We start from the raw sequence: 22,568 nt of genomic DNA, 5'->3' as shown, positions 1-22,568 counted from the left end.
ACCCTGGGACACGTTGGGTGTCATTACAGAGTCCTTGGGGAAAGGGACGGGGCCCTCCCAGGCAGGTGCCCCAACCCCTGGGTTGCTGAGTCAGTCTCTTGCTCTGGCCCAGTGAACGTCTCCAGCTGCGCTGGGCATAGAGGGGGCTTTGCTGAAGGTCTCTCCCCAGCACAGACTCTGCTCAGGGAGCAGCAGCTGCGCGGTTTGTGGGCTCCCAGATCCCGAGGGAGGAGACAGCAGCTTGTGACCCAGGCTGGAAACCAGAGAGAGATGGAGGCGGCCTCCTCTCTCTGAGCAGGGCCCCTCTGGCCACAACAGCTACTGAATCAACTCCCCCCAACCCCTCTCTGCTGGACCCCTAACCCTGGAGGGATCCAGTGTAGCTTGGGCTGACCACGAAATGGGTGCCAGTCAGTGAGTGGTGCTGAAACCCCTGTTCCCCCAGGAAAAATTTTGGTCCTGGAGCCAATCCTAAGTGGGCAGAGCACCAAGACACCCTGAAGCAGGCCGGCCGGAGCTTTGCCGCTGACATCCAGGCTCTGGATGGGGACCAGCTCTCAGCGACCACATGGGGGCGCCAACTGGGTGAGGTGTAGTTGGAATTCCTAGGGGCAGATATGAGGGGGGTTTGCCTAGAGCCCAGGGATGGGTGAATCCGGGCCTACAAATCACTGAATGAACCTGTTGCCATGGTACTGACAGCTCCCTGACCTGAGAGGCAGGGGAGCAGAGCTGGTATCTCTGACCAAGGCTGGTAGCCACGGATGGGGGTGTATACCAGTTTTGTACTCGAGGGACTCACACACCGAGTCAGATGGTGTCACCGAGAAACGTGTCCCAGGCAGCCTCTCTAGGACCAGGACTCGAACCCATCACCCCTGTGTCCATGTAGACATTAGGGACCCTGTCTGGAACAAGGCCCAGTCTCCATAGAAACCCCCCTTCTCCCCAGTCCCCGGGATCTGCCCGGCTCCTTTCTGTCCCACCATTGATCCCGCGGTTTCTATGCACGATGCTCCCTAATGCGGGGAGAAGCTGCCCGTGCCCAGGGGCGGTGGGACCCCAAGGGGCAGGGTCTGGGGCAGGGGGCTGCAGCGCGGTGGGTTGATCGCTAGGACCCAGGAGCAGCTGGGAGGCGGCTCTGGGGGGAGCGATCGCTGGGCTCAGTCCCGGCGCCAGAAAGTGACTCGCGGCCGCTGCGGTGACTCTGGCTCCCAGCGAGATCCCCGAGCCCCGGCGGCTGGTGCTGGGAGCCCGGAGCCCGGGCTGCAGCCGGGAGAGGGGAATCTCCAGCAGGGCCCTTCCCGCTGCTCCCCAGGAGCCTCTCCCAGGGCAGAGCCCCCAGCCCGGCCAGGCCCCTTCCCGGCCCGGCCCCTGCCCCAGGGGGGCCCCGCTCGGAGGGAAGGTGAGAGAGATCCGCCCCCCCCCCCCCCCGTCACACCCGGGCTGCATCTCGGTTGTCCCCAGGCTGCTCCCAGCGGAGCTGGCTGCGATTCCCTGTCCTGGGCCCAGGAAAGCTGCCGCCAGCTCCCGGTGTGTGCGGGGCTGGGGGAGCCGGGTGGGGGGTTGCAGATAAGGGGGGATTGAGGGGAAACAGGGATGTGTGAGGGGCAGGATGGGATGGGGGCAGCGGGTTGCTGGAGGGAGGATGGGGCGATGCAGGAGTATCTGGGGAGACTTATGGGCTGGATGGGAACAGGGCTGCAATAGAAGAAAACTCTCAGTGGGGGGGCACTGCGAGGGAAAGGGGGGATGTGGGGAGGGGAGGCAGGGGGGAGACTGAGAGCAAGAGCAGACTGGCTGGGGAAGGGAGGGGTCGGGAGAATGAGAGGGAGAGATGCAAAGGCAGCTCCCCCACTCCATGGGGCAGGAGGGGGTGAGAATAGGGTTACCATCTTTTAGTTTTTAAAAAGGAGGACACTCCATGGGGACCCGGACCGGACTGGCCCCGCAACCCCGGCTCCTGGCCTGACCCGGCCCGGCCCCGTGACCCCGGCTCCTGGTCCGGCCTGGCCCCGCGACCCTGGCCCGGCCCAGCCCCGCAATCCCGGACCCCGGCCCGGCCCCGCGACCCCAGCTCCTGGCCTGGCCCAGCCCGGCTCTGCGACCCCGGACCCCGGCCCGGCCCCGCTACCCCGGCTCCTGGCCCGGCCTGGCCCCCGGCCTGGCACTGCGCCCCCGGCTCGGCACCACGCCTGGCCCGGCACTGCGACCCCGGCTCCTGGCCCGGCCTGGCCCCCGGCCCGGCACCGTACCCCCGGTTCCCGGCCCGGCACCGCGCGCCTGGCTCCTGGACCCCGGCCCGGCACCACGCCCCCGGCTCCCAGCCTGGCACCGTGCCCCCGGCCCCGCGACCCTGGCCTGGCCCCGCACCTCCGGCTCCTGCCGAGCACCGCCGGCCCCTGCCCGGCCCGGCCCCGCACCGCCGACCCCAGCCCCAGAGGCCCCGGCCGAGCACCGCCGAGCCCTCTCTCCCTCCCTCCCTATTTTCCCGGACATGTCCGGCTTTTTGGGATTTCCCCCCGGACGGGGATTTGAGCCCCCAAAAGCCGGACATGTCTGGGAAAATCCAGACGTATGGTAACCCTAGGTGAGAAGCTTCCCCATCCAGCAGCCAGAGGGGAATTCTTTTACCGCAACTAGTTAATGATGCTTTGGGGATCGGTGGAGGCTTCTGCCCAAGGGCTCAGAAGCACCAAGGCAAATATCTACCCCCCCCCGCACACCCTGCTCCCGATGTATTATTGAGTGTTGGGGGCTGCCCTGATCTCATTTACCTGCAGGATTCAGATCTCTGCCACACCGGTGTCCGACCAGAGTCACTGCTGGCTCTGGCAGGGGGTGAGTGCAGATGGGCCAATGGGATCAGCCTCTGCCTGCCTGTCCCTGCCCCCGCCCCCAATCTGTGTTGTGATAAAGTGACTGAGGGTTTTCCCAGCCTGGCAGAGCCCAGAGCGTCTGTCTGCAGGGAAAGAGCCTGGGGGCAATTGGGGTGTGAAATGGACTCAAGCCCCTTCTGAAACCTCCCCCATTGCCCCTCTCGCCCTGACAGGCTGAGGAATCACGTCCACGTTTTGCTCCAGATTGTCCTGTCTTCCAGGGGACAGAGAAGGGAAATGGCTGTGATGGAGCCAGCTCAGGTAGGAGATTTTCAGGGAGCTGCAGGGGGGTTCTTGTCAGGGACGGCTCCAGCTTTTTTGCCGCTTCAAGTGGCGAATGGGGGGCGGGGGAAAGGAAAACCCGATTGAGCGGCCGTCGAAGAGGAAGGGGGAGTGAAGGACCTGCTGCCGAAGTGCCGCCACAGGAGACCTGGACATGCCGCCCCAACAACGGATGGAGTGCCGCCCCTTTCTATTGGCTGCTCCAGGCACCTGCTTCCTTCGCTGGTGCCTGGAGCCGGCCCTGGTTGTTGTGGAGGGGGAGGAGCAAAAAACACACAGGGAGAGGTGGGGTGGGGACACAGAGTGTGATAAACCTCCTGGGACACATTCAACTTGGAGCCTGATGTTCTGAACAGGCCCATTGATGAGGAGGCGGTAGGGGGGAACATTCCCCCATTTCTGAACCAGGAAACACCCCCCTGGGCAGGGCTGGGAAAACTGACCAGACTCCCGGTGCTGGAGCCTGACCCCACTGGCCAGAGGCTGCTGTGAAATACGAAGAGACGCTGTCGTGATTCCTGTCCCTGTCTCCAGCTCAGAGCTCTGCTTCACATATCAGCGTGTGGCTGGCAGGCGTGTGGGAAATGAGAAGACCCTACCCTGCTCTGTCTACTGGGGGGACAAGGAGCTCTCATCTTCTCCCACCCCCTGAAGCCTCCTGGCTGCTCTGAGCAGGGTGGGGTGGGATTCTGCTACTCTGGCTTTCCCAGATCTTCCATTTTATTGACCTTTCTCCCCCATGAATTTTGGCTGGGGCAGCAGGTGCTGAGTGGGGGATTCTTGTTGTTTCAGATGCTGGTGACCTTTGAGGAGGTGGCTGTGTATTTCACCAAGGGGCAGGGGGCTCTGCTGGACCCGGGTCAGAGAGCCCTCTACAGGGACGTCATGCAGGAGAACTACGAGACAGTGACCTCGCTGGGTAAGGGACTCCTGTCCCCTCAGCTATTAGAACCCGTGGGGTCTGCGTGTCTGACTCTGGTCAGGTTCTTCCCTGATTAGTTGGATTGGAGGGGAGAGTCATGTAGTCCCCAGCTCCAGTGTGAGAGAGACTTTCATCTCCATACCCCCTCTAGGGTATGTCTACACTATGGGATTAATCCGAATTTATATAATTCGAATTTTGAAACAGATTGTATAAAGTTGAATGTATGGGGCCACACTAAGCACATTAATTCGGCGGTGTGCATCCATGTACCGGGGCTAGCATTGATTTCCGGAGTGTTGCACTGTGGATAGTTATCCCATAGCTATCCCATAGTTCCCGCAGTCTCCCCCGCCCATTGGAATTCTGGGTTGAGATCCCACTGCCTGATGGGGCAAAAAACATTGTCGCAGGTGGTTCTGGGTACAGCCTCACCCCTCCCTCCATGAAAGCAACGGCAGACAACCATTTCGCACCTTTTTTCCTGGGTGAACACTGCAGACTCCATACCACGGCAAGCATGGAGCCCGCTCAGCTCAAGACAGCAGTGATGAACATTGTAAACACCTCGCGCGTTCTCGTGCAGTTTATGCTGAGCCAGGACCAGAAAAACGAGGCGAGGAGGAGGCGGCAACGGCAGCGCAGTGACAAGCGTGATGAGGACATGGACATGGACACAGAATTCTCTCAAACTGTGGGCCCCGGTGCTTTGGAGATCATGTTGTTAATGGGGCAGGTTCTATCCGTGGAATGCCGATTCTGGGCCCGGGAAACAAGTACAGACTGGTGGGACCGCATAGTGTTGCAGGTGTGGGACGATTCCCAGTGGCTGCGAAACTTTCACATGCGTAAGGGCACTTTCATGGAACTTTGTGACTTGCTGTCCCCTGCCCTGAAGCGCCAGAATACCAAGATGAGAGCAGCCCTCACAGTTGAGAAGCGAGTGGCGATAGCCCTGTGGAAGCTTGCAACGCCAGACAGCTACCGGTCAGTCGGGAATCAATTTGGAGTGGGCAACTCTACTGTGGGGGCTGCTGTGATGCAAGTAGCCAAAGCAATCACTGAGGTGCTGCTATGAAAGGTAGTGACTCTGGGAAATGTGCAGGTCATAGTGGATGGCTTTGCTGCAATGGGATTCCCTAACTGTGGTGGGGCGATAGATGGAACCCATATCCCTATCTTGGCACCGGAGCACCAGGGTACCCAGTACATAAACCGCAAGGGGTACTTTTCAATGGTGCTGCAAGCACTTGTGGATCACAAGGGATGTTTCACCAACATCAACGTGGGCTGGCCGGGAAGGGTTCATGACGCTCGCATCTTCAGGAACACTAATCTGTTTAAACAGCTGCAGCAAGGGACTTACTTCCCGGACCAGAAAATAACCGTTGGGGATGTTGAAATGCCAATAGTTATTCTTGGGGACCCAGCCTACCCCTTAATGCCATGGCTCATGAAGCCATACACAGGCAGCCTGGACAGGAGTCAGGAGCTGTTCAACTACAGGTTGAGCAAGTGCAGAATGGTGGTAGAATGTGCATTTGGCCGTTTAAAAGGTCGCTGGCGATCGTTACTGACTCGCTCAGACCTCAGCCAAACCAATATCCCCATTGTTATTTCTGCTTGCTGTGTGCTCCACAATCTCTGTGAAAGTAAGGGGGAGACCTTTATGGCGGGGTGGGAGGCTAAGGCAAATCGCCTGGCTGCTGATTACGCACAGCCAGACACCAGGGCGATTAGAAGAGCACACCAGGAAGCGTTGTGCATCAGAGAAGCTTTGAAAACCAGTTTCATGACTGGCCAGGCTACAGTGTGAAAGTTCTGTTTGTTTCTCCTTCATGAAAACCCGCCCCCTTTATTGACTCATTCTCTATAAGGAACCTACCCTCCCCCTTCCCCCAGCTTGCTTTCAAAGGAAATAAAGTCACTATTGTTTAAAAATCATTTATTCTTTATTAATTGATTATAAAAAGAGGGAGAGAACCCGGGTGGGGTTTGGGAGGAGGATCGGCGGGAAGGAAAAGTCCACTAAAAAAAAGTTAAAAAAATGATTGCCTTTTGCTTGGGCTGTCCACTGGGGTGGAATGGGAGGGTGTACGGAGCCTCCCCCCCCCCCCCATGTTCTTACACGTCTGGGTGAGGAGGCTATGGAACATGGGGAGGGGGGTTATACAGGGGCTGTAGCGGCACTCTGTTATCCTGCTGCCATTCCTGAAGCTCCACCAGATGCCAGAGCATGTCTGTTTGCTCACACAGCAGCCCCAGCATTGCATCCTGCCTCTTCTGATCTTCCTGCCGCCACCTCTCATCTCGAGCATCTCTCCTCTCCTCACGTTGGTCCCTCCTGTCCTCACGTTGGTCCCTCCTGTCCTCACGTTCACTGGCTTCTTTCCTATACTTTGAAACCGTGTCCTTCCACTCATTCAGATGAGCTCTTTCACTGCGGGTGGATTCCATGATTTCTGCGAACATCTCGTCTCGCGTCTTCTTTTTCCGACGCCTTATCTGAGATAGCCTTCGGGATGGAGGAGGGAGGCTTGAAAAATTTGCAGCTGCTGGAGGGAGGGAAAAAAGGAGAGAATTTTTTAAAAAGATACATTTTGCAGAACAATGCTTATACTCTTTCACGGTGACCAACGCTATTCACATTCCATAGCCCATGTGATTTGTGTGCAAGGTCGCATTTTGCCTCTTAATATTGAGTGCCTGTGGCTTTGCTGCTAGAGATCACAGACGCAGGTCCAGGCAACAGAATTCGGCTTGCATGCGGCCATGGTAAGCCATTGTCTTTCGGCTTCTGCGCCCTCCTTTCCCACATACCAAGCAAAGCCCGTTGACTGCTGCGGTTTTCCTCTTAACCTTCAGCAGCAGAAAACAAACTACCCCCCGCCCCCATCCAATTCTCTGGATGATCGCTTTATCTCTCCCCCCACCACGTGACTGGTATCAGGGAAGATCCCTGCAGGAACCAAACTAACACCGCCCACCCTGCCATGCATTCTCTGGGATGATCGCTTTACCCCTCCCCCCACCGTGTGGCTGGTATCAGGGAAGATCCCTGTTAGCCAAATGCGAAAAGCTCTGGGCCAATTCCCACCCCCACACACCCTGCGCTTGGCTAACTGCAGGGAAGGATTTCTTTTCAGCCACAGGCAAACAGCCCAGTAGGAACGGTCACCTCTGTCCCCTTAATTAAATTCCCGTATTTCAACCAGGTTACCATGAGCGATATCACTCTCCTGAGGATCACACAGCAAGATAAAGAACGGATGTTGCTTGAATGCCAGCAAACACCGGGACCATACGCTGCCAGGCTTTGTCATGCAATGATACCAGATTACTTGCTGCAAGCATGGTGTGGTCAAGTGTCCTACCATGGAGGACGGAATAAGGCTGCACTGCCCAGAAACCTTGTGTCAAAGCTTTTGGAGTACCTCCAGGAGAGCTTCATGGAGATGTCCCTGGAGGATTTCCGCTCCATCCCCAGACACGTTAACAGACTTTTCCAGTAGCTGTACTGGCCACGAATGCATCCCAAGTCCTCAGGGCAAAGTAATCATTAAAAACCGCTTGCTTTTAAAACAAGTTTTATATTTTAAAAGGTAAACTCATCTGAGGTCCCTTCCATGGGGTCATGGTCTTGGATACTGGGTTGGGAGGGTACTTCAGTCAGGCTGAGAAAAAGATCCTGGCTGTTGGGGAGAATGGAGTGCTGTGTGCTCTCCGCAAACTTGTCCTCCTCCTCCTCCTCTTCCCCGTCCGCAGAATACTCAAGTGTAGCTGATGAGATTATCACCGCCTTGGAATCCACGGTCAGAGGTGGGGTAGTGGTGGCGGCCCCCCCAGAACTGCATGCAGCTCAGCATAGAAGCGGCATGTCCGCGGCTCTGACCCGGAGCGACCGTTTGCCTCCTTTGTTTTTTGATAAGCTTGTCTGAGCTCCTTGACTTTCACGCAGCACTGCTCTGAGTCCCTATTGTGGCCTCTCTCCATCATGCCCTTCGAGATTTTTTCAAAAGTTTTGGCATTTCGTCTTTTCGAACGAAGTTCTGCCAGCACTGAATCCTCTCCCCATATAGCGATCAGATCCAGTACCTCCCGTACGGTCCATGCTGGTGCTCTTTTTCGATTATCGGCCTGCATGGTTACCTGTGCTGATGAGCTCTCTGTGATCACCTGTGCTCTCCACGCTGGGCAAACAGGAAATAAAATTCAAATGTTCGCGGGGCTTTTCCTGTCTACCTGGCCAGTGCATCCGAGTTCAGATTGCTGTTCAGAGCGGTCACAATGTTGCACTGTGGGATAGCTCCTGGAGGCCAATACCATTGAATTGCGGCCACACTAACCCTAATTTGAAATGACAATATCGATTTTGGCGCTACTCCGCTCGTCGGGGTGGAGTACAGAAATCGATTTTAAGAGCCCTTTATTTCGAAATAAATGGCTTCGTTGTGTGGACGGGTGCAGGGTTAATTCAATTTAACACTGCTAAATCCGAATTAAAGTCATAGTGTAGACCAGGCCCTAGAGGGATAGGGGAATCAGAAACGTAAGAATATAACAGTTGCCTCAGTGTTCCCTCTAATTTTTCCCACTTCTGAGTGGAATGAATTTTGTTATGTGCACCAATATGGAGGTGACGTGTGACACATCTCCTTAATGTTGGTGCACATACAAAATTCATGTGGCGGGGTAGGGCCAAGGGGTTCGGAGTGTGGGAGGGGGCTCAGGCCTGGGGCAGAGGATTGGGGTGCAAAGCTGTGAGGGCTCTGGCTGCGGGTGTGGGCTCTGTGGTAGGGCTGGGGATGTGGGGTTTAGGGCTGGGACAGAGGGTTGGGGTGCAAAGCTGTGAGGGCTCTGGCTGGAGGGTGGGTTCTGGGGTTGGGCTGGGAATGAGGGGCTTAGAGCTAGGACAGGGTTGGGATGCGAGGGGGTGAGGATTCTGGCTGGAGGTGTGGGCTCCAGGGTGGGACCAAGAATTATGAAGTCACCCGCACCTGTTTTCCATTCCCAACTTCAGTTAGCCAGATGTTTGCCGTCACTCCAAGCATGGGGTTGAGTTCCTGACCATCTTGGCTAATAGCCCTAGCTGGACCTATTCTCCATGAAGTTTTCCAGTTCTTTTTTTAACTCAGTTATACTTTTTTGGCCATCACAACATCCGTCGGCAATGAGTTCCACAGACTAACTCTGCGTTGTGTGAAAAAATACTTCCTCTTGTGTGTATTAATCTGGTACAGAGGCTGAAGTTACAGACTACAATCAGCAGCTCTGCTATTTCATATCTGAGTTCCTTTAGAACTCTTGGGCGAATACCACCTGAGCCTGGTTCCTTATTACTGTTTAATTTATCAGTTTGGTCTAAAACAGCTTCTGTTGAAACATCAATGTGGGACAAATATGGGCTGCAAAGATGTCCCCCAAAAAGAATAGCTCTGATGTGGGTGTCTCCCTACACCTTCTGCAGTGAAGACCAATGCAAAAAATTCATTTACCTTCCCTACAGTGGCTTTGTTTTCATAGAGTCTTTGTCATCTAGTGACCCCACTGCCTGTTCAGTAGGCTTCCTCCTTCACATATCCTTAAAAACAAAATTACTGTTAATTTTTGCTTCTTTAGCAAGTAGTTTCTCTAATTCTTTCTTGGCCTGCCATACTGTACTTTTAGAATTAACTTGCCTGAGTTTGCGCTCCTTCCTATTATCCCTACCAGGATCTCCAAATTTGGAAGTATGTTTTTTTGCCTCTAATGACCTCTGTTTCTCTGCTGTTTAGCCATGATGGCATTTTTTTGGTCCTCCTACTGTGTTTTTAAGTAGTCTCCATGTTGCTTACAGGCATTTTACCCTGGGGACTGCTCTTTTTAATTTCTGTCTGTCTAACATCCTCATTCTTGTGTAGTTTCCCTTGTTAAAGTTAAATATTACTATGGTGGGTCTACATGCTTGTTGACTCTCTCAAAGAATTCTAATAGATTGGTGAGGCATGATTTCCCTTTACAAAACTCTTCCCCAATATACTGTGTTCATCTATGTGTCTGATAATTCTTTCCTTTACCATAGTTTCAACCAATTTGCCCTGTACTGATGTTAGACTTTTTGGCGTTTTCCCTCCTATAAGGATATTAAATTTAATTACATTATAAGTCACTTTTACTGAATGGTTCAGCTATAGTTACCACTTGGACCAGATCCTGTCCTCCACTTAGGACTAAATCAAGAATTGCCTTTCCCCTGGTGGGCTCGAGGACTAGCTGCTCCAAGAAGCAATAATTTATGGCAGTGGTTCTCAAATGTTTTTTTTCGTGGACCATTTGAAAATTGCTGAGGGTCTCGGTGGACCACTTAATGATCTTTCCAAATATTGATTGTACCGTTAGCTATGGTAAAGTGCTTCAAAGCGCTATATAAAAAATCCCTTATTAATAATTAACTATCCCTCTTACATGCATATTATCTGCACACAGCTCAGCTTTAAGATGCTAAACAAATCTGTGAGTCAACTAGATATAGTCATGCTCTCATTGCAAATATTAATATGATATTTTCTGATACTGGAAAGGAGAGTAAAAGGCATTCGCTCAGGCTTATGCAGTCTCTCTGAAATGTCCACTCTAAATTTGATTAATACTTCACACACATAGAACATTAAAAATAAGTAACAACATGACACAAAGAGCAAAACAAAATCACAAACAAACCACTGAAAATACAAATTGAAGTAAAATATCAAGTGGTTGGTCACGGGTATTTTAAAGGATTGTTTTGGACCCACGCTTTGCAAATGCAACAGAGCCCTGTAGAAACCGGCAAAGTTCTCCTGATTTCACATTGTGTGCATCACCAACTCAAAAACTCACAGTGGACTCATTGAGTTTTTATAGGCCCTGGAGCACATTAACACATGGCTTGGAGTTTGCAGACAGATCCCTGCTTCAAAGAGCTTGCAAATAAGGTCTTGATCCTACAAAACACCCAGCAGTACCCCTACCAAACCTAGTGCTGCTTGCTACTTAAGAGTCAATGGGAGTACTCTAAGGGTACGTCTACACTTACCTCCGGGTCTGGCGGCAGGCAATCGATGTTCTGGGATCGATTTATCGTGTCTGGTTTAGACGCGATGAATCGATCCCGGATCGATCCCAGAAGTGCTTGCCGTCGATGCTGGTACTCCAGCTCGGCGAGAGGAGTACGCGGCATCGACGGGGGAGCCTCCCTGCCGCGTCTGGACCCACGGTAAGTTCAGACTAAGGTACTTAGAATTCAGCTACGTTATTAATGTAGCTGAATTTGCGTACCTTAGTCCGAAGTGGGGGGTTAGTGGGGACCAGGCCTTAGGCTTAGAGCCGTGGTTCCCAAACTTTAACAACCCACGAACCCCTTTCACTAAAATGTCAAGTCTCACGAACCCCCTCCTAAAAATGAATATTTCCAGGGATTTTCTCCCTTACCTGAGCATAAATTATAAAAGCAGTGATCTTGGAAATATAAAATGTCGTTTTATGACATGCTCATTACACACTATTTATTATTAATTATTATTTATCATTACAGTATTTTTATTACATTATGAAAATGGCAACACTCTTCCAAGATCTCACTTTTGTAGCTTGTATCACTTTGAATAAGCCTGTTATAAGCCAAGGCTCCTATGTTTCATCAAGGAGTATCAGATGTGAAAGAGCATGAAGGTAATTAAGAAGCCAACTCAAAGAGTTCCTCCTACACAAGCATTCAGGTCTTGAGCAGTCCAGGCAAACAATGCACCTTACAACAAAGCTTAAACTCGTTCTTCATTATAATTTTAAAACAAAACTAGCAGCCTATTTAATTTTAAAAACGGTAAAAAAAAAAAAAATCTACCTCCCTTTCCATTTCTAATAAGGAGTCTTGAAGTTTAAATCTCAGTGTGATGGATATGCTTGCTTTGATCTGCTTATCTCTTGGAAGTCCTTGGGGTTCTGGGCTGCTGGCTTTGTGCTGCCCGGGGTCCCTAGGGACAGCTCTGTCCACCATTAAGGAATTTTTCCCCAAGAACCCCCTGTAACATTTCGCAGTCCCGCAGGGGTTCATGAACCCCAGTTTGGGAACCACTGGCTTAGAGGGAGCTATCCGCGGACCACCTGAATGAAGCTCACAATTTGAGAACCTCTGATTTATGGTGTCTAGAAATTTTCTCTCTGAATCACCCTGAGGTGACATTTATCCTGTCAATAGGAGGATGGATGAACTCACCCATTATTTTTACATTTTCTACTGCTGTAGCCTCTCTGACCTCCCTTAGCATATCACAGTCACTGTCACTATCCTGGTCAGGTGGTCAATAACATATTCCTACCGCTATACTCCTATTATTCAAGCATGGAATTTCTATGCATCATTTACAGTTGGATTCATTTTAGATATTCACCCTATTTGACTCTGTTTTTTTTATTTATCGTATAATAGCACCACTGCCCCACCAGGATGACCTACTCTATTGTTCCTATATATTTTATACCCTTGTATTACTGTGTCCCATTGATTATCCTCATTCCATCGCTTTTCCGGAACGCCTGTTATATCAATAACCTCATTTAACCCAGGCACTGGGTTCAGCCATACTAGTATTTGTAGACTTCAAACATTTGTATGTAAGCATACTTATATATTTGTGTGTAAGCATTTGTACATTTTCTCAATATGCTTGCCTTCATGTGTTATGTTTCAGTAGGACATTTTTTTGCATAACTGTTCCTCTCTAGCTCCGATCGGTACTTTACCAATTCCTTCCCTAGCCTCAGTACTAGGATATAGAGTCACCCTGTCAGGGTTCCCTCCCCACTCTGAACTGTAGGGTACAGATGTAGGGACCCACATGAAAACCCCGTAAACTTATTTATACCAGCTTAGGTTAAAAACTTCCCTATTCCTTGGATTAAGTAACGCTGCCACCACCAAGTGATTTAAACAAACATTTAGGGAGGGCCACTTGGAGCCCTACCTTCCCCAAATATCCCCCCAAGCCCCTACACCCTTTTTCCTGGGCAGGCTTGAGAATAATCCCCCAAGCCCCTACACCCCCTTTCTTGGGGAGGCTTGAGAATAATATCCTCACAAATTGGTACAGGTGAACACAGACCCAAACCCTCGGATCTTAAAACGATGAAAAATCAATCAGGTTCTTAAAAGAAGAATTTTAATTAAAGAAAAGGTAAAAGAATTACCTCTGTAAAATCAGGATGGTAAGTACTTTACGGAATAACAACAGACTCAAGAAAATAGAGGATCTTCCCTCTAGGCAAAACCTTAAAGTTACAAATCCAGGGATAAACCTCCCTCTAGACAAAACCTCCTTCTAGACAAGGAAAATCACAAGCCAAAATAAAAGTAAGCTAACACATTCCCTTATTATTACTTACTAATTCTAATCGAGTTGGATTGCTTGCCTCCTTGATCTGTCTCCGGCAAGCACACAGAACAGACAGACAAAGAACAGACATAACAAAGCCTTTTCCCCCTCCCCAGATTTGAAAGTATCTTGTCCCCTTATTGGTCCTTTTGGTTAGGTGCCAGCCAGGTTACTTGAGCTTCTTAACCCCTTACAGGTAAAAGGATTTTGTGCCTCTGGCCAGGAGGGATTTTATAGTACTGTATACAGAAAGGTGGTTACCCTTCCCTTTATATTTATGACATGCCCCTTTAATAAATTCATCCTTAAGAGATGCTTCTGCCTGAACTGTTTCCTCCTCCGCACTTGTCCGCTTTTCCCCAGCCCTTAGTTTGAAAAACCCTCTACAACCATTTTAATTTGACATGCCAGCAGTCTGGTTTCATTTTGGTTTAGTGGGAGCCCGTCCATCTTATAGAGTCTCTTACTTCCCCAGTTCGTAATAAAGCTAAATCCCTCCTTCCTAAGCCATCATCTGTTGAGACCCTGCAGTTCTGCCTGTCTTCCTGGCCTTGCGCATGGTTTGATTTCACCCCTTGCGCATGGAACCGGATGCATTTCAGAGAATGAATTCTAATCTCTTACCTATCAGGCTAGCTTTGGCCTCCAGGAACCCTATGCTAACTTTCCTTTGTGTCATTGATACCTACATGTACCATGACCATCAGCTCCTCCCCAGCACTGCTTGTAAGTCTATCTAGATGTGTTGTCCCCCAGAGCACATAGATCCTGGGACATCTCCCCACGTCTGCCTCTCCCAAGGGAGCTCAGTGACCCTGTCCCCCATCTATTTGCGTTCTACTTCCCCATCCCTTCCAGAATACTCAGGGTCAGGTTAAACTCAGGGAATGCTCTTTGTGACAGATACTCTACCAATGCTACATGCACCCTGTTTTGGTCTGATTTCACCCCCTGTGCAGGATTCCCCATTCCCAAACCTGAGCTGATCGCCCGGCTGGAAGGAGGGAAGGAGCCATGGGTCCCAGATCTCCAGGACGCGAAGGAAAGGGAGAGCCCAAGAGGCACCCACACAGGTGAGGGGTCAGGGAAACCGAGACAGAAACATCTGGCAAGTGAAGGAAAAACTGGGACTCCCAAAATGTGTGGTGAGTGGGAGCCCTTAGTTCTGGTGTCATATCATCCCAGCAAATGTCAGTCACGGCTTCCCATTCATCCTGTTAGTTGTCGGGAATTTCCTCCCTGACTTTATGTACCTGGGAGTGTTTGGTTGGGATGTGGAGGCAGAATCCAACGTCTCCATCTCCCCAACAGTCACTGTGTTGTGTTTTCCCTCTTTGATATTCCCCTTTCTGCCCTTTCTTCCCAGCACAGGCAGTGACTCCTGTCTGGATTCTCTCTCTTCCAGCAGGTGATAGGACAGTGAGTGAGAACAAGGAGGAGAATCAGCAGCAGGAAGGTCCTGGGAAAGTGGAACCGCAGGAGAGGTTTTTGAGAAGAGCTGAAGGGATTTTTTCCCAGGACTTGGAACAGGGAAAAGTCTGGGGAGATCGACACAGATCAGAGATGCAGGTGGGAAATTATCCCAGGAGGAAACTGGATGAATCCATTCAATATGGGGCAGCATGCAAAGCTCCCAAGGAAACCACAGCCCAGCAGACATATCACAGGGAAGAGAAACCCTATAAATGCCTAGAGAGTAGGAAAAGATTCAATGTGAGTAGAAACCTTGTTACACTTCAGAGAAACCACTCAGGCAAGAAACCATATAAATGCTTGGACTGTGGGAAAACCTTCAGTAAGAGCTCAGACCTTATTAAACACGTCAGAATGCACATGGGGGAGCGACCTTATAAATGCCTGGACTGTGGGAAAACCTTCATTCAGAGCTCAGATCTTATTACACACCAGAGGCTGCATACAGGAGAGAGACCTTATAAATGCCTCGAGTGTGGGAAAAGATTCAATGTGAGATCAAACCTTATTAAACATCAGCAAAATCACACGGGAGGGAAACCCCATATTTGCTTGGATTGCGGGAAATGTTTCAATCACAGCTCCTACCTTATTACGCATCAGAGACTGCACACGGGAGAGAGACCCTGTAAATGTCTTGAGTGTGGGAAAAGCTTCAGTCACAGTGCACACCTTATTAAACATCGCCGAATTCACACAGGAGAGAGACCGTATAAATGTCTTGAGTGCAGGAAAAGTTTCAATCAGAGCTCACACCTTATTGTACATCAGAGAACGCACACGGGACAAAAACCCCATACATGTTTGGACTGTGGGAAAAGTTTTAGTCAGAGATCGGTCCTTCTTAGACATCAGAGAATCCATACGGGAGAGAAACCCTATACGTGTTTGGACTGTATGAAAAGTTTTAGTCAGAGATCAGCCCTTCTTAGACATCAGAGAATCCATACGGGAGAGAAACCCCATACTTGTTTGGACTGTGGGAAAAGATTCATTCAGAAATCACACCTTATTACACATCAGACAATCCACATGGGAGAGAAAACCCATAAATGTTTGGACTGTGGGAAAAGCTTCAGTAACAACTCCTACCTCACTAAACATCGGAGAATCCACAAGAGTGGGATACCCTAGAAATACACCAATGGTGGGAAACGATTCAGTGGGAACTCACGCATCAGAGAATTCCCACAAGAAGGAGAGATTTTTGACTTTTTAAAAGACCTTTAATAAAATTGGTACACGAAACGCACTGAAAACAAGAAAAAGAAATGATAGATTTGAACCACAGAAGAGTTGATAGTCACTGAGCAGACAGTGGATGCAGTTCCAGGATTCCTAGCTAATGGCTCGTTAGGAGTACAATTAAAATTGCCCCCTGCCAACATGAAAATCTCACTTCTCCAACAATGTGCACCCAAGCTCTGAAAAATCCCCCACACCTGGTCTTTCTCTACAGTAGCAGCACAGACTGTCTGTGATCCGAGTGCAGCAGGGTCCGCCTCCCAGCAGCTGACTGGGCATCTGGTAGGGTGTGCCTGATTTGATTGTACTTCCTGATTGGTGAAGGGGTGGAGCTAGCTACTACGTGGCCCAGCAGCAGCCGGAGCTTGCTGGAGGCTCAACGCGTCCCATGTCTGTAGTTGCACTTGGACCTGCTTCTTGCTTTCTGCTTCTATTTTCCACACTCTGCTCCTGTGCTCAGTTGCCTGCTTCAGTTAGAATCATAGAAAATTAGGGTTGGAAGAGACCTCAGGAGGTCATCCAGTCCAACCCTCTGTTCAAAGCAGGACCAACCCCAACTAAATCATCCCAGCCAGGGCTTTGTCAAGCCGCACCTTAAAAACCTCTAAGGATGGAGATTCCACCATCTCCCTAGGTAACCCTGTGACGGGTTGGATCACAGAAACCCCCTTGGGAGCTGCCACCCGATGTGCCAAGACTACCCCTGCTTCTGTTTTCCCTGCCAGCTCAGGACTCCAGCACCCTGTCTTGCTGAACCTGACACTCCCGTCTGGCTCCAGACACAGATCCAGGGTCTGAATCACTTGTCCCAAAGCTGCAAGTTTACCTGAAAACAGCTCACAGTAGAGTGCTTGTCTTTAGCACTCAGATGCCCAACTCCCAGTGGGGTCTAAACCCAGATAAATCCGTTTTACCCTGCATAAAGCTTATGCAGGGCAAACTCATAAATTGTTCGCCCTCTATAACACTGATAGAGAGATATGCACAGTTGTTTGCTCCCTCAGGTATTAATACATACTCCGAGTAAATTACTAAATAGAAAGTGATTTTATTAAATACAGACAGTAGGATTTAAGTGGTTCAAAGTAGTAACAGACAGAACAAAGTAAGTCACCAAGCAAAATAAAATAAAATGCGCAAATCTATGCCTAATCAAACTAAATACAGATAATCTCACCCTCAGAGATGCTTCAGTAAGTTTTTCTCAGACTGGATGGGCACAATCCTTTCCCCTGGTACAACTCTTGTTGCAGCTCAGGTGGTAGCTAGGGGATTCTTCATGATGGCTCCTCTCCCTCTCTCTTCTCTTCCCCCCTTTATATATCTTTTGCATAAGGCGGGAACTCTTTGTCTCTCTGGGTTTCCACCCCCCCTCACTGGAAAAGCACCAGGTTAAAGATGGATTCCAGTTCAGGTGACATGATCACATGTCACTGCAAGACTTCATTACTCACTTGCCAGCACACACATATACAGGGAGACTCACAGGTAAATACAGCCATCTGCAGACAATGGGAGTCATCAAGATTCCAAACCATCATTAATGGTCCACACTTTACACAATTACAATAGGCCCTCAGAGTTACATTTTATATTTCTAGTTTTAGATACAAGAGTGGTACATTTATACAAATCAGATGATCACACTCAGTAGATTATAAGCTTTGTAATGATACCTTACAAGAGACCTTTTGCATGAGGCATATCCCAGTTACGTTACATTCACTTATTACCGTATTTTCTCTAAAACTATCCCAGTTACATTATATTGACTTGATAATAAGTTTTTATAAAACCATATAGACTGCACAACGTCACAAACCCATTCCAGTGCTTCACCACCCTCCTAGTGAAATAGTGTTTCCTAATATCCAACCTAGACCTCCCCCACTGCAACTTGAGACCATTGCTTCTCGTTCTGTCATCTGCCACCACTGAGAACAGCCGAGCTCCATCCTCTTTGGAACCCCCCTTCAGGTACTTGAAGGTGTTATGTTGCACTCCATATTCTTTATGGAAATATGCATATGAATATGAATGTGACATAACTGGAATATGCTTGATGCAAAATGTGTGATGTGACATACCATTGGAAATGTTATAATCTGCTGAATGTGTTCATCCTCTTCGTATGCATGTATCATTCCTATATCTGAAGTTAGAAATATGAAGTAGAAATCTAAGGTCCTATTGTAGTTATGATAAGTGAGGGCCATTAATGGTACTTCAGGAACTTGATGACTCTTAAGCAAGAAACAATGGGCTGTGAATGGATTTGTTTTCCTGCAAGTCTGTGGGACGCCTGTAAGGAGGAGGGGCGATGTGAAGACATGTGTCTGTGTCACCTGATGCTGGAATCCATCTTGGATTTGATATTTCTCCACAAAGCTGGGGGGGAATGTTTAAACAAAGACACAAAGGATTCCCGCCTTCTGCCAAATCTATATAAGGGTGTGAAGCAAGACAGAGAGAGGGTCGTGAGGAGACCCTTGCTTACCACCCAAGATGTCTGCTGGAACTAAGAGAGACTGAACAGGGGGAAGGGTTGGGCCTGGACTAGAAATGAGTCTAGTCTATGAAAGCAGCTTATTGGAACATCTTTGAGGGTGAGATATTACATGTAACCAGTTTCTTAGTGTATTAAGCTTAGCTTGGCGTGTTTGTTTCAATTTGCTTAGTAACCTGTGTTGTTCTGTCTGTTATCTCTTTTGACCACTTAAATCAGAGGTGGGCAAACTACGGCCCACAGGCCACATCCGGCCTGTGGGACCATCCTGCCCAGCTCCTGAGCTCCCAGCCAGGGACGCCCCTCCCCCGCAGCCTCAGCTCACTGCGCCGCTAGCGTTCTGGCCCGCCGCTCCTGCCGGGCATTGCGGCAGCGTGGTTGGTTCTGGCATGGTAAGAGGGTGGAGAGAGGGGAGTCCCAGGGGGCAGTCAAGGGACAGACAGCAGGGGTCGATTGGATGGGGTGGAGGTTCTGGGGGGGTGGTCAGGGGATGGGAAGCAGGGGGACTGGATAGGCAGGGCCGGCTCCAGGCACCAGCCGACCAAGCACGTGCTTGGGGCGGCACCTTGTAAGGGGCGGCCAATCTTGGGTGGTGGGTGGCGCTCGGGTTTTTTGTTGTTGTTGTTTTCGTTTCGGCCGGGCGGCGCTCGGGGGGGTGGGTTGTTTGTGTTTTGGCAGCGTGGCATGGCAGTCGGGGAACAGGGAGTGGGGGGAGGTTGGATGGGGCGGAGGTTCGGGGAGGGGTCAGGGGACGGGGAACAGGGCGGGTTGGATAGGCGTGGGAGTCCCAGGGGCCTGTCAGGGGGCGTGGGTGTGGATAGGGGTCGGGGCAGTCAGAGGACAGGGAGAAGGGGATGTTGGATAGGGGGTGAGGTCCCAGGGAGACTGTTAGGGGAGAGGGTGGTCAGGGGACAAGGAGCAAGGGGGGTTGGATGGGTCGGGGATTCTGAGGGGGTCAGTCAGGGGGCAGGAAGTGGGAGGGAGTGGATAGGGGACGGGGATCCTGTCTGGGGAGGCACAGCCTTCCCTACCCAGCCCTCCATATAGTTTGCAACCCCAGTGTGGCCCTCAGGCCAAAAAGTTTGCCCGCCCCTGACTTAAATCCTACCTTTTATACTTAATCAAATCACTTTTGTTTATTAATAAACCCAGTGTAAGTAATTGTTACCTGGGGGGTCAACAGTCTGTGCATATCTCTCTGTACCTCAAGAAAGAAGGTGAATAATGTGAATTTATACTGTATCAAACTTTATACAGTGTACGATGGATTTATTTGGGGTTCAGGTGTTGTACTTAAAGTACTGCACAGGATCTTTTCAGGGGGAATAAGACAAAACGCCACATTTATTAGTAATACATGTATTCATTAACACTGTATTATATGCATATAATATATTACACTTACACTTACACACACACACACAAACCCATTCCGTCTTGTTGTTACCAATTAGTTGCTCCCCTTAACTTCACTGGCCAGGTGAGTTAGATGGGGGAGGGGGTGGAGCCGGGCTTCTGCCGATCCGGATCGATGCTCCCATGTTGACAAGACGAGACCCGGGGTCCTCCGCAAGACACCTCACTTTTATAGCAGCTTTTCTCTTATGCAAATCTATACCGGATTCAAACTCTGTGTCTGTGTCCATTGGTCCTTTGTGCTGCTTTCTTTTGAATGCTGCAAAGAGGGTGTTTCCAAAAGAAGAAGCTTGCTTCTAACCCCCGAGGCCGTCAGTATGTCTGCTTGTCTTTAATGAGCCCACTTGACACCTTTTATTGTCCTTGGGTCTGGCTCCCAGCCCCTCTCCAACAGTTGAGGCTGTCTGGAGGTGCTGCCTTTCATGCCTTGCTCATCCACACCTCATTCATTCAACAGGGCAATTGATTAAGAGTGTGGGGGGGAAAGAGCTCTTGTTCTACTGCTAGCAAACAGAAATTTTTCTTCTACCTTATTCTATCCTTAGGGGCTATAATATTATACCAAGGGCAATGCAAAGTTTTTAAATGAGGCTTTGATACAAAGTTCCATGAAAACAGAGGTCACACGTGGGTAGACCCACCACAAGGTTATATGAAGAGGCACAATGTAAAGACATATGAAAATTATCAGAGATTGATCTACACAGGTCCCATTGGGGCTGTGCACTGGGGTGCCGAGGTAAATCCATTTAATTGAGTCACCCCAGAGATGAGTGGATTTTAGTGTCTGTATTCTGCAGAGGGGTGTGGCCGTATCTCTGTGTCTGTGCTGGAGGAGGCCTGGAGGGTCTGGCTCAGCAGACAGAGGCAAGGGGTGCCCAGGATGGAAGAAGGGTTAGGCTCAGTGGATCTCAGTGCATCAAGTGACAGTCCCAAGGGGGTCCCCATGAGAGAACCCATCACAACAGGCAGCTATCAAATCCCCCCTCACTCTTCTCTTCTGCAGATCAAACAAGCCCAGTTCCCTCAGCCTCTCCTCGTAAGTCATGTGCCCCAGCCCCCTAATCATTTTTGTTGTCCTTCACTGGCTCTCTCCAATTTGTGCACATCCTTTCTGGGGCGGGGGACCTGGACACAGTACTCCAGATGTGGCCTCACCAATGCCGAATAGAGGGGAATGATCAATCCCTCGATCTGCTGGCAATGCTCCAACTAATGCAGCCCAATATGCCGTTAGTCTTCTTGGCAACAAGGGCACACTGTTGACTCATATCCAGCTTCTCATCCACTTTAATCCCCAGATCCTTATCTGCAGAACTGCCACTTAGCCACTTGTCCTTGTTGAACCTCCAATTTGTCTAGTTCCTGTCTTCATTGCAACCCCTGCCTCTGCTTCCTGACCATGCTTCCAGCTCATCCATTGACTCTGGCTTTCAGCTTTCACCTTGGCTCTGTGATGGATGTAGGGAACAGATATGCCTTTGAACGATTAATAGCTACTGATTCTTTCTGGCTCCCCAAAATTAGAAAAGTTGTCCACCTCTGTTTATCCCAGAATAGGATGCACCCAAGAAGAAAAGACAATAAGAAAATGGTTCATATTATATGAGACATCTTGTCTAAGAACTCATAGATCAGCCAAGGTTGGGAGTTCCTCTCCCCAGAAATAGAAACTGAAATATCTAAACGAGACTATTGTTAATCTCCTAGACAAGAATATTTCATAATTTGCTTCTGTATAAACCTCTTTCTCCCTCCCAACCTAGCTAAAAGGAACTCCAGTTTACCAAGCTACGGTCACACCCTGCTTGCCTACGCAAAGTGTTTTCACCCGAAAGTATAAACTATACATCATTTTCCTAAATCAAATAGACTATGAATCATCTCTTTCCCCCGAAATTAAAATCCGCACCTTTGTTTGTGTTGTGATTGTGAATCAGATCGACATCCTTCCGTATGTGGAAAATGTCTCTTGTTCTGTTGTACGTCCTAAATAAGGTGAAATGCTTATGTACAATCAAAGAATGTATGGAGTGTGTCCTCCAAATTTAGAAGGTTATAAAGGTTTTGTTGGTTTTCACTGTAAACGTTGCACTCTAGGAATCGTCTGGCACAAGGAAGAAGAAATGTAAAAAGATATAAACCAGGGTATAACTTTGGGATATTAAGATAAATTGCTTAAAAGGGGGTGTCCCAATCGATAGGAGGGGCTAATGATGAAATACAATTCCTGAAATGAATCAACTGTATAAAGCTGCTGATAAAAAAAGGATTGAGGAAATTCATGATACACCAATGCCATTTATTGGATACCAATGGAAGTAGCAAAGAAAAAACCTAAGCACTCATTTGACCTGAGTCTGGGTGGAATAAGTTTTGTGTGGCCCATTTCCCAGTGGTGCTGGAACAACTTTTAGGGTGCGGGTGCTGAGGTGTACCCCCCTTACCCTGTCTGT

At 49.7% G+C, this 22,568-nt stretch overlaps 2 protein-coding genes and 1 long non-coding RNA gene across 3 annotated transcripts; all 3 read left to right on the top strand.

The window, feature by feature from the left end:
• The first annotated feature begins 1,268 nt into the window (after window positions 1-1,268).
• LOC135975032 (zinc finger protein 251-like) lies at window positions 1,269-14,951 on the top strand. Its single transcript, XM_065565091.1, has 5 exons — window positions 1,269-1,405; window positions 3,053-3,140; window positions 3,954-4,080; window positions 14,432-14,545; window positions 14,844-14,951. The coding sequence occupies exons 2-5, from the start codon at window positions 3,117-3,119 to the stop codon at window positions 14,882-14,884; spliced, it is 306 nt and encodes a 101-aa protein (XP_065421163.1). The 5' UTR covers window positions 1,269-1,405; window positions 3,053-3,116; the 3' UTR covers window positions 14,885-14,951.
• LOC135975023 (zinc finger protein 501-like) lies at window positions 14,885-16,217 on the top strand. The gene has a single exon (XM_065565060.1). The coding sequence runs from the start codon at window positions 15,036-15,038 to the stop codon at window positions 16,077-16,079; it is 1,044 nt and encodes a 347-aa protein (XP_065421132.1). The 5' UTR covers window positions 14,885-15,035; the 3' UTR covers window positions 16,080-16,217.
• Window positions 16,218-19,575: 3,358 nt separating this feature from the next.
• Window positions 19,576-22,199, top strand: LOC135974731 (uncharacterized). The gene is made up of 2 exons (XR_010591839.1): window positions 19,576-19,980; window positions 20,820-22,199. It is a non-coding gene; the product is annotated as an uncharacterized LOC135974731 (long non-coding RNA).
• The last annotated feature ends 369 nt before the right edge of the window (window positions 22,200-22,568 follow it).

This window comes from Chrysemys picta, chromosome 12 (assembly GCF_011386835.1).
Source record: "Chrysemys picta bellii isolate R12L10 chromosome 12, ASM1138683v2, whole genome shotgun sequence".
In the NCBI taxonomy this organism is placed as follows: domain Eukaryota; kingdom Metazoa; phylum Chordata; order Testudines; family Emydidae; genus Chrysemys; species Chrysemys picta.
This window is presented reverse-complemented; position numbering and strand designations above follow the sequence as displayed.